This window comes from Prinia subflava, chromosome 4 (assembly GCF_021018805.1).
Source record: "Prinia subflava isolate CZ2003 ecotype Zambia chromosome 4, Cam_Psub_1.2, whole genome shotgun sequence".
Classification (NCBI taxonomy): Eukaryota; Metazoa; Chordata; class Aves; order Passeriformes; family Cisticolidae; genus Prinia; species Prinia subflava.
Window position 1 is genome coordinate 39,697,816 of NC_086250.1, and position 12,354 is coordinate 39,710,169.

Consider the following 12,354-nt stretch of genomic DNA (forward strand, 5'->3'; position numbering starts at 1 on the left):
AATTAAACCCTTCAAATTTTCCCCAGAATAAAGCGTTCATGTGTAGTTGTCTGATTACATAAAATTACGTAATTTCTATAAAGGTGAGGATGTTACAGACAATATAGAAATAATCACAACATAATTGTTAGGCAGGATGAAGCTCTAAGTGCACCCCTAGAAGTGCCTCAGAAAATTAAAACGGTTCATCTGTATTGCTATCATTATTTTCAAATGACATTCAAACACGGCGCTTTGAATTTCTTTTGTGTAAAAAATAAAAGGAATATTTAATCATCACAGCATTAGTCTCCTGTTAGGACACGGCTGTGTCAGAAATCATTTTAGTGGTGAGACTTAAGGCCTTTTAGTCAAAAGGTCGTAAGGAACTGCCTGTAATTCTGACAGAAATTTGACCTGTCACAACCGGCTCCTGGACTCTTTATGGTGCAAATTCCGGTTTATTTGATCGGGGGCTGTCCCTGCCCTTCGTGGGAGCTCGCCTCTGTTTTAACTCCTCACAGCCCAGCCTCCGCACACCTAGGTGCAGGGGAACCGGCCGGTCCGGGATCGCGGAGGGGACCGGCGGGACGGTCGCGCCGGTCGCCAGCGGGGCCGAAACTCGGACCCTTGCCGGGCTGCGGAGTTTCCCACCCCGCGGCCGCGAACCCGAGCGCGGCGGGCGCAGCCCCGGGCGCGCCCACAGCCCCCGCTGCCCGCCCGAGGGCCGGCCCGGCCCGCACCTGGCGGGGGAGAGGCGGCGCGCCCCGCCCGCCCCACCTGCCCCGCCGAGCCCGAGCGGGGCCGCCGCGCGCTCCCTCCCCATCGTGCGGCCGCCGGCTCGGGCCACCTGCCGGCGGCGCCAGGGCCGGGCCGGGCAGCGCTCCGCGCCTCCTCTGCCTCCCACAATCCCCCCGCCCACCCCCTCCGGTCCCCGGCTGAACCGGGGCGAGCCCGCGCCTCCCTTCCCCGCCTGCCCCCCTCCGTCCCCCGCCTGGCGGAGCTCCGCCGCCTCCCCTCCCCCGCTCTCTCTCTCCCTCCCACCGCGCGGCCGCCGCCCCTCCGCCGCTGCCCGCCGGAGCCGCCGACTTCCCCCTGAGCGCGGGTCGCCGCCGCCTCGCCCTGCCATGAGCCGCCCCCCGTCGCCGCCGCAGCAACGCTAAGCGGGGAGCGCGGAGCCATGCCGGGCTGGAAGAAGAACATCCCCATCTGCCTGCAAGCCGAGCCGGAGCGAGGTGAGCGTGGAGCCCCGGGGGCGCCAGCCGCCCGCCGTGAGGGAAGGCGGGCGGGCGGGCCGGGGTCTGCGGCGCCGCCGGTGCCCCCTCCGCAGCCCCGGGCCGGGCACGGCGGCAGCCGCCCCGCGGTGGGACGGGCGCCGGCCCCGCGCCTTCCATCTTGCTCCGCCGCGGCGGCGGGAGCGGGGGCTCGGGGGCGGCACCGCGGGCCGGGGGCACACCGGGCCGGCCTCCGCTGCAACTTTACTTTTCTCCGCGGTGCTGCCGCCCGCGCTGCCCCCGGCCGGGCTTTTAAAGCAGGGGAAGGAGGGGAGGCAGGTGAACCAGGGGGGTGGGAAGGTAGCTCCGAAGTGACTTCGCGAAACTTCCCCGCGTGTGGCTCTGCCCTGGGCCGCTGCTGGCCCCCTCCCGGTGGCGCCGGTGAACCGGCAGCGATCGCGCCTCGGCGGCGAGCAGTGCCCGCAGGAGCTGCCCCGAGTCCCCGCAGCGGTCCCGGGGTGGCCTCGGGTCCCCGGATCCCGCCGTGCGGGTCGGTGATGTCGGAAGCGAGATGGTTTCTGGTCATTTTTAAGAATAAACAGTCTATGTGTTATAATTAAAAAGGTATCTTTGCCCCTTCCTCAGAGGGGTCCTGTCATGGGTGGGTGTTGTGTCCCTTGCTCCGTCTTCAGCCTGTGAGTCAAAGACAAAAAGGCTGGGACGTACCAGTGACTCTCAGGTATGCCCGTCGAATTATGGCTTTGATTTACAGGTTAGTCCCGTGGTAGCGTGTGGAGTGCTGAGGCAGAACATTAGGGTTTGGTTGCTGCCGTGTTGGATAGCTGGCTCTCCTGCTAGGAACAACAATTCACCGAGTATTAAGAAGGAGGAGGTTCTGTTTGCTGTGCGGAAGAAGTCTTGTTCCCTTGCATTGGAGTTGGAGGTCTTTTGCAGAAGTGCTGCCCTTACTCTGACTAGTAAATCCTATCCCTAGTGGGAGGTTCATCACGGACATATGACATCATGGAAATAGTTGCTGAAATGAGCGCAAGGTATTTCAGCTGCGAAAAGCAAGCTTTTGAGTCTTTACTCTTAGTAAATACATCATTACTAAAATCTGTGGTCATATTTCTTTATGTCACAAATCTGTGTAGCAGAGGAATCACAGAAATAGGATGGATGACAGTTGTCAAAATATATCAGCTGCGTTTACAGATGAGGGAACTTTAGAAAGGGTCTAATCTGGCTGTGTCAGAAACTGGAAAGATTTTCTCATTTCATTCTGCATAAAGGTTGTGTCATGAGCTGTAACATGCGGACTTGTCTTTATTCAGAGTAAACAATGGTGGTGGTTTTGCTCTGATGGGTTTAATGTCAGTTAGAATACTGATTTGTTAACAGATCTTGTTTATTCCTATTTCTGCTTAACCTCTTTCATCTTCATTATGAAGCCAAATAGATTTATATGTTAATAGTCTTACCACTGATGCTTTTCTTTATTGTATTTCAACTGTATAAATAAAAAAACCCTCTACTGTGCCTAAAGTAAATTATTGCCTTCTGAAGTATGTTGCATTGTATAGTGCTTAAGTTTAGCTAGTAATTTAGCAGGATTCCAGTCACTGGAACTTTCTTGATTTATACTTGGAAAAATATTAAATGGTCAAAATATTTAATCTGTATTGAATTTAATAGTTCTTGAGTATGAAGAACAGATGAAATAAAGCTTTCAAGCTAGGCAGAAAAACGGCCAGTACAGTAATGAAATGAAGGTGCATCTTTAGCTAATGTAGGAGTTTAGTGTGGCATTGAGTAAAAGGCAATTACAAATACAGTTAAATTCTGGTCCAGAGCCAGTTATGCTAACATTCCCCTCTTCTGTTTCTAGAAAATATTTCCGTTCAGTTAGTCTGCAGAACGTTTTATGTACATTGTGCTATCAGAAGACTTTTGTGAATGTAAATACTGTTATTTTAAACTAACAGTGTAGCTGGTAGCTGTCTATGATTTAGATATGGAGTCATACTGGATGTGAAATATTTAATGATATAAATTGTATTTACATCACATATACAAGTATGCCTTTATATAGGATATAAAATATCCATTTACCCATCCCAAATACTTGTGTATATAGGATAAGAATATTCATACAGAATATAAGAATAGGAAACATTTAAATGCTTGTGTATTTTCTTTGATGTTATGTTCCTGTAATCTGATTGTTTTAATCAGTGTTTTGTTCCTGTGATAGGAGCTAGTCTTTATTCAACCCTATGAACACCAGTAGGACTGACTCGTAGTAATTTTCCTGTATAACAACAAAGACCTGCTAAGTTAATTTGATGTTGAAGTTTTTTTGGTGGCGATCACTTGTAAAATCACTTTTGTAGTAAAAACTACAAAATGAAAAGGGATAAAACAGCGCATCCAAACCAGAAAAGTGCCCTACAACCACGAACCAAACAAGATCTCAGAAAATAAGTGAGCAGGTAAGTAATGCCAGTTTATCCTCATGCCTCCTGCTGGCTTTCCCCTTCAGGGGATCCTCTCCTGCTGGCTTTATTATATCCACAGTCCATACCTCCCTTCTCTGTCATAATGAACAGGTACTGTGCAGCTTTAATTTCGAGTCTAGTTGCAGCAGCAGATTTCAACTAGGAAAAGTTAGCTCTGGAGGTGCTGGGGAAGCTGTGAAGGCAGAGGTATCCCTGTGGTGATATCTTTGGTGAGTGGTTTGTACCAGGCTGTTATTCCCCAGGCTTTTTCTCCTCAAATGTTGCAGGGTTTCTTGAGAGCTCTGCATCTTCTGCATGCACCTGTAGGGAGTTGATCGGGCCCTTAGGTCCTCAGCAGTGGAAAGGAAGGAGGTTGTAGGCACTGGGATGTAAGGCTTAAGAGGTGGGTGGATTTGTGAGAGAGGATGCAGGGGCACTTCAAGGCACTGAAGCATGGAAGGGTCACTGGGTACTGATACTCTTGTCTCACTCCAAACCAATGCAGCATTGCTTTGGGGAGCACTTCAAGGCTGTTGGATTTCCCTTGGTGCTCAGTTCATCTCGGGTGTCAGGAGTGGATGGCAGTGCTGCCACACTGCAGTGCATGCCACTGCATGTCCTGCTACTAGGAATCAACTTAAAAACTATCCAAGGGGCTGCCTTGTTGTGATGTGAGGAGCTCTTGGGATATTGCACACGGTGATAACCTTGTGCAGGCCTACTGAGTTTGCTCCAAGTGGGATTATTTTAGTGTGTTGGTATCCTTGTTTGCCCCTTCCTTGCTTCAGAGCCTCCCTTCTATATTGAATATCTACTGCAAAAAGTCCTTAGCGCAGCCTGTGATCGTTGTCCCTACAAGTCATGTGCTGAAATGGAGGTTATCCAAAAACTCGATAAAGTCAGAATTTTGCTAATGGAAATTGGCCAGTCCTGCTGAAATGAAGTAGCAGAGATGTGGTCAATGCTGTTGGCTCACCTTGGCAACAATTGACACTGAGTAAAGGAGAATAACCTGGGATTATGTTTCAAGCATCAGAGCGTGAGTTTGCATGTAGGGTTTAACATTTGTGAGAGTATTTTGTGGTGGAGGAGATTCTCTTCTGAGGGGTGGCAATCAGTGGTATTTCAACAAGTATTTTTAGATGTCTTGACTGTGGAAATTATGTGGGATACTTACGTCAACTTAAAAAAAAATCATATTGTGCTAGTTTTTGGTGACTAAAATATGAAGTGGAGAGCTGCTTTTCTGTGTGTACTGCAGCACAGCTCCTGGTATTCTGCTGCCTGCTCTGTAATCGAACAGTACTCTGCAGTGGCTGTGCTGCTTCTGCCTTCCACTGCCACAATTATCACAAGAAGCCCCCTTCTTCAGAGGAAGGAAATTGAGGAAATTGTGCTCTGTGTTAAGTAAAAGATTTGTAACATATACCTGATGCAGTATACCCTGTCATTTCAAAAATGACATGTGGAAATGTGCTAGTATAAGACAGTGTCTTTAAAATTCAAGATGCACTTCCCTCCTCCCCAGTTTTCTGCCTAAAATATAAATCAGATCTTGTTGTAAACCACCTAAAACACTTTCTGGGGTGACATCTTTGTAAATACTTTAAAAGAAGAAAAATGCTACTGGAATTAATTTTGTTCAATATTCCTTCCAATCAAGTTAAATGAAGGTGTTCTGTGGAACTCCTGTTTCAACTTTGTAGCTCATCAAGTTTGCCAGGAGTACAGAAAATACTATTTGTACATCTTGTACACTCACTGTGGGACTGCTTGAGATCCCTTAATGTAAACGCATGTTAATTTTAGAAATTAAATCCTCTAAGTATGCTTTAGTCTTGATTTTATTTTTAAGTAGTATTCCTTCCACAGTTGTTTTTCTTGTTTTATATAGACTAGTTAGGTCAAGGAAGAAGGAAATACTGTATTTTTATTTTCTGCTTTTCTGTCCATATTCACACTTGATGGTCAGGGAAATTCGGTGAACTTCAAGGAAACATTTTAAAGGAAACATTAGGAAACGTTTTAAACCGGAGGACTAAAGGATAAAAAAAAGTGCAGGTATTTTGTGAATCCTGCCTTAAATACAAAACTAGCATGTTCTCATGGAAGATGTGCTGACAACAAGCATCTATCCCTGAGGTTACTGCTGCGTGAGCTTGTCTGCTCATCTTAAGCTGGAAGAGAATCAGTTTCTCAGATAAGAGAAAGATATGTTACTGAATTTAATCTTGTTATTGTGGGTTAGCAATTTGCATCTGGTCAAATGAGGCCACTTCACAGTGGATATGTTTCATGTCCTTGCCAGGTACATGTTAAAAATCAGCTTATTTTCAACCGAAGGCTGAGGGTGACTCTTCTTTGTATTTCAATCTTTCACCTAGTAAGGTAAGAGGAATCTTTTTCTTCTTGAGCTTACATGGATTCTTGGAAACTGAAGACAGCTGCAGACCTAGGATTAGAAACCTTGTACAGAGGCTTTCTTTCTATCTGTTTTCTCATGTGCGTCACATGCCTCTTGAAAAGTTAAAGTATAACCCGAATGGCAGAAAACTTTTGTGAGGAGAGGATGTGCTCACGGTGGCAGCCCTAAGAATCAGGACTGGATGTCGGGAATGAATGTTTGGAGAGAGATGCGTGGAAGATCATTTTTCACCCCAGGGAAGGCATTGCCTAGACTTAGTGTGGAGTGCAGATGTCTAATACGTGAGCAGCTGGGACATTTGGTCAGTTGTAAGCACTGTAGTTGCTTACATTTAAGGTGAAGAAGTGATAAGGACAGAAGTGGAAGGAAATGCCAGTTTCTGAGCTGCTGACAGAGCCTGACTTAACGAGCTTTGTTCCCCTTCTCCAGTAGCATCTCAAACGACCACTAAGTCTCAGATTGGAAAACACTAATAATAGGAGATAGATTAATGACAAAATACTAATTACAAACTGTGTATTTTCTCTTGTTGGGACTTCTGCCTCTTTTCACCTCAGTCTTGACAGAGCTCTGTTTTGGACATTGGTCTTTCTCCACTTGCTAAGCTGAGTGTTGGTGATGACCATTTGCCAGGCAGGATAAGATGACACTCTAGAGCTGGTTTTCAGCAGCATGCAAAGGGCACAGGCACTCTGTGTCAGTTTTTTCATTCTTTCTCTTAAAACTGGCTGGGATGAGGAAGATTCTAACACAAGGATGGAAAAGAGGCAGCAATTGCTCCCTAGTGCCCTTTTAGTATGAAAAGAACTGAGAGCGGGCAAAAATTGTCTTTGTCTCTTGTGATCTGCATAGCCAAGTTAACAGCATTTTATGACCTGTGGTATTAAAAGAATTTGTTAAATCATGTGGGATCCTCATGGAAGGTATAGTCTTCACTATGAGAAGATCTCTATGATCACACAGAGATGATCATCTCCTGTGTCTGGGTCATAACCAAAGTTTTCTCCCCTCTTGTAGAAAGAAAGTGTGAGATAAGTGCAAATAAATGATTTTTGGTTTTTGCAGAGGCAAAAGCAATTTTTGTTCGTGTTTGTCAGAAATGCAGTTAGATTTGTCAGCAGTGAGTGATGGGAGCAAACATTCCAGCTTGCCTCGAAGAACAGCAACACGAAGAATTTGAGCAGTAACAATATTTGCCACTGACAGGCACAGTTGATTTTTTGTGGGTATCTGGGAGCTATAAAGGGTATAAATTCTGAACGACAAGTTTTTGTTCAGAGTTTCTTGCACCCTGAAACGTTAGAGACACATAACTGGAAATACAGAAGCTTCAGTCTTAGATCTTACAGCAATTTACATGTAGATGATTTCTCTTGAATCTCAGTGCATAATTATATCTCTCCTATGGGTTGTTTTTCTGTTATTCAAGATTATCTGAGCTGCCACAGCTCGAGGTTCTCCCTGAAGTGCTGTGAGGACCATGTTGCTCCCCAGTGGTTGCAGGAGGTAAGGCTTGATGCTGCACCTTCTCCCCACTGCTTGTATCTGAGTCCTCTTCAGTCATGCTAATGCTTTTGAAAAAATGCACCGAGTCAGTAGGTATCTGTAAGGATCTGATGATTGTGGCTGTGAAATTCGGGTGTGTTTGAATGTTTTACCTAAGTGTTCTGAATTTATGCACATTGAAATGTCAAGAGTACCATCAGTCCTGACTTCTGGAAAAACAGAATAATGAAAAGTGTCAGCATCCTGTGTGGATGTGGACAGGGTAATCACCCGCTCAGTGTTTCATTTGGGTAAGATGAGTGTGAGACCCTGCAAAATTCAGGGTAAAATAATAACATTTATGTCAGATGCAAGTAATCTTGATTACTGTATCACCCTACTGGTTGGTTGATTTGTTTTTTCCCTGTTCCTCCTTCTGCTGGCGCAGACTGTGCTGGGTGGCTGGGGAACACAAACTCTTCTGGATGTCCTCTGGTATGAGGTGGCCAGCTTTTTTAGGGTTCTGAATGATATTGGTGGTCTAATGTCTGGCTTTTTTCAAAGTCATTGGTGCAAGTTCTGTGTGTCACTGACTCTGCATCACAGATTAGATGCAGTGTTCTTTGCTTACTGTTGAAATAGTTTAACGAGAACATATGAATAGAAAAGACAGGTAAGCAAGGGGTGGCAGTTTTGGTACTGATACATATTTCACAAGGAATTTTGTTGTCTTTCTCTTTGGAAATCACTGCAGAAATTGAGAATGCCTGCCATGACTGACTCAATCTCTGTCTTTTTTGTGCCTTAATTTCTGGTCATTAGTAAAAATCACCACTGAGAAGATTCTGCTACTGTGAATGAAAACTGCAGAGAATCTTTTAGTAGTTTTGCATCTTCTTTACACCCTAGAATCCCACAGATATTTAAGGAGTTCCACAGGTTCCTCATGCAAGTTTAAATCATCTCTCAAAATAAGAGAAATTCTTCCCTGAAATATAGCGATGTAATGATGACAGTTAAAAGTACTTGCCAGTGAAACTTAACAGATTTTGGGGTTTTTTTACCAGTGGGGTAAGACTGAAGTTTTAAAACCAATATTTTGTGGGCTGGTAATTTCATGTTGTGTAACTGAATACAAATCTTTCCTTGTTAAGAGATAGTGTTTTGAATGTTGTAAAGTATTGCTAGAATGTGTCTTCTCAGTAACTGTCTTTCCTAGGAAGGTAGGAGAATTTGAAATAACTATTTTGGCTTCCTAAGCCACGCTATGTAGTTAGCACTTTCTTCCTAAAGCATCAGGTGAACGTACAGTGAGACATGGTCTCTCTGCCCCACACTGCAGTGTGCAGAATAAAACCAACACATTTACATTTAATCAACAAAATGAAGAGGAACATATTGGTGACTGGTGTGTAAGGGAACCAGATCTTGTTGTGTTTCTGTGGATATCAGTTAGCGACACAGAAGTAATGTCAGCTTTTCTACAATTGCCTGACATGGGGACAGGTGTTCTGTAGCCCAGCACTTGTTTGTCACTTTAGCAGCTTCTACAGTGGGACAATATTCATGAGAACAAGTTCTGTAGGCAAAAACATAAGAACAATAGCTGCCACTTTTGGGGGTCTGTAATAACAGCTGACATGACATCAAATTCAGCAGTCAAAAATATATGTGTGATAAATGTGTTCTGCATAGGCGGGAAGAAACAAGGTTATAGGAAATTGTTATTGGAACAGAAAAACCAGACTTGTGGAGTATTTGAATTATATTCTTCTTAAGTTTGGGTTATTGTCTCTGTGGAACAGATACTAATTCATTGTATTTCTGTTGCAAAGAACAGCTTCCCCGGCTTCTGTCTTTCACCTTGATTACCAGCTCCCCTTTCCTAAAAGTGAGGAACAACTGGTGCTGACAGGTGCTGCCCCTCACCTCAGAACTTTTTTTGGCATCTTAGCAAAGCCAGGATGGTTCCAAGAAGTGAGTTGTATCAAGCTCCCTGCTATGCTTTCTTGAAATCTCTTTAAAGCATTGGTAACTGGCAGATTTTGTCACTTGTACACATGCTTCTCACAACAGGGTTGAGACCTGAGTTTGAGAGGAGGCAGTTGTGGAATAAACACATTGTTTTACTAGTCTGACAAAAGTTTAGTCTCAGTGGCATTTTCAGTGAAGTATTTAGCTGTTTTTATATTAGGAATGGATTATTTACAAAACAGCTGGACAGGAAGTAGAGTGATAGTCACAGAGCAAATAGTCTGGGGAGTAAAATTCACTGCCTGGTAAATGGATGAAGTTCTGCTGGATTCTGAAGGTTAATTCACTTGTGACAGCAAATTTACTGAGCCCTTGTACCTGTTAGTGGAAGCTGTTTCTTAGTCCAGGCTCTCTTCTGAAAAGTCAGAGAAGACTGTTGCCACCAATACATTGCCTCCTTCATGTGTATCTGCCAATTTTATTCTGTATTTTTGCATTTTCTGGATCATATTTGTAAATGCCACAATGTTATTGAATGCAGTGAGAAATTTTGAGCCTGAGCCTTTTCAAAACACATTATATATTTGATAAAGCTTCCAAATTCATGAGAAATAGACCTGGAATTTATTTTGACTTTTTTTCGTCTAATATTAAGCTTTCCCAAACCAAATGATATACCTAAGATATGGCCTTTAAATTAACTGTGTTGTTAAAGATTCTATGTGCATAATGATTTGAAGAACTGAAGAAATGTCTCCTCCCTTACAGAAATGTGTTTTGAAATGACAATTTGTAGTGCTTTTAACTTCACCTCTTACTAGGACTATTTGCAAAATGTGCAGGAGCCAGATAAACCTGCAGGATTTGCATGTCAAAAGTGAAGCAGTTGATCAAATGCTTTCAGCTCGGGTGTGGGCAGCTCTCAGAGGGGAGAGAAAATATGAAATGGACAATACATAAGGGTAATTCAGTATCTTTATACTTGTAGCTTTTGGGAGTCAATAACTCAGTTCAGGAATGTTACTAGTAGCAAAAACCTTGGGCCTCAAGCACGAAGTGTTAAAACATGGCTGATGCTTTTTATGTATTCATCTTTACTTACTGAGAGAACACATCTTGTGACTTAAGTTTCATATTGTCTTAATTTGAATATTATAGGGCTTTAGTATTCCCAAGCTTTCTTGTCATTTTGCCACTGACAAAAATGATTGATTAATTCGGGCTTTTCTTACGGTCTCTCTTATTCCCTGTGTCTTTCTTGAGTGCACTAATCCTCAAGTTTTTGAAGTTTCGTGTCTGCCTGATGTTTCTTTCACATGTCCACAGATTTAGGCGTTCACTGCTACCTATATTTATGTATTTGTTTAAAAAACAAACCAAAAATATCAAGAATGCTATATTGTGGTAGTTCCTCATTCTCTTTAGATACATTTCCAATACATTCAAATGTTTAGTGTGAACTGATTCTTGCTTTTCAGAATACTTTAATATGAAAAGAGCTTTAATTTTCAGATAACTTGCCCTCTGCCATTTGAGATGTATTTTTCAAACGAAAGAAGGATTCAGCTGCTGGCTCTGTATTCTATTTTCTGCTTTTGTCAAAGATCAGGGTAGTAGGTAAGTAGTGCCTTAAGCTATATTCCTATACATAATGTTTCTTTTTTGTAAAGTGATTGAAGTAATTTTAAAAAACACAACCTCTAAGAATTTTATGCCTTCCTCAGGTTTAAATATAGGAAGCATTCCTGTAGGTGAGTTATGGAGTCCCCTGTCATTTGAAAAACTACTCTTCAATATTTTTTCTTTGTCACCTTATAATAAACATCTGACTAGTTATGACATTTGTCGTTTTCCTTTTTCTCTATCACTCCTTTTTTTTTTCTGATCTTACCAGGGCTGATGGTATTTTTTTTCTGACTCCCTTTTGTAACTAGGCATATTTAGTTCCTCTTTAACTGCAAAGAAAGAAGTCAGCACAAAAATGAAAAATAACTTGATTGGCCTGTTCATTGAAACTGAACAAGTGTCTGGTGTTTAGGCTGCTACTTTGAAGAAACTTGTTTCAAGTTTTGCTTATTTCCTTAGTGGTAGTTGCCTGAAATAATTACATAGAATGTCTTTTTTAATGTGTATGATTTTTTCAGTTATTAAAATGAAAGTTCAGTTTGTTTATATAAAACTTCTAAATGTTCTAATTGACAAAATGGGGATTTTATGCAGTTATGTGAATGCATTATAATTTTTTGGGAAGCTGATGCTCAATTATAGAATGTTTCCTGCATAATTGAGATACTCAGGATTGTAGTTACACACATTTAAGGGTTTGTAAGGTTAAAGATAAGCATTTTCATGATATTTAAGACTATGCCTTTTGTCGCATGCCATGCTAATAAAGTGCAATACACAGGGAGCAGAAATTAAGGTCTTTTCCTGGGATTTTTCTGAAGTCATTGTTTGTGACAGTATTCTTTAAATAAAACAATTTTTTGCCTAATGCAACAAATCTGTGTGTTTAATTTCAAACACATAAATTACCATATTAACATGTGGATTCCAGTTAGTAATCAATAGCACACTAAAGATTAAAAGGAAAAAACTTGCCATGAATTGACAGTATGTCCAAAAGATCTGTCTGTCAGCAGAAGGTGCACATTAAAGGCTTGAGCCAGCAAACTGTCCTGTATGGAGTCCCTAATCCAGCAAAGTATTTAAAAACATACGTGTTTTTCTGGATCAGAACACGACAGTGGTGTCAGCTAGACACTTGCAGAATGAATAG

At 42.8% G+C, this 12,354-nt stretch overlaps 1 protein-coding gene across 2 annotated transcripts in view; it reads left to right on the forward strand.

Annotated features, from left to right (window-relative positions):
* The first annotated feature begins 977 nt into the window (after nucleotides 1-977).
* The window catches only part of GRIP1 (glutamate receptor interacting protein 1), a 317,097-nt gene continuing 305,720 nt past the window's right edge, over nucleotides 978-12,354 (forward strand). For both annotated transcript variants that reach the window (XM_063396516.1, XM_063396518.1), the window contains exon 1: nucleotides 978-1,214. In XM_063396516.1, coding sequence (XP_063252586.1) covers nucleotides 1,160-1,214 — 55 coding nt within the window. In that variant the 5' untranslated portion in view covers nucleotides 978-1,159. The remainder of the gene's footprint in view (nucleotides 1,215-12,354) is intronic.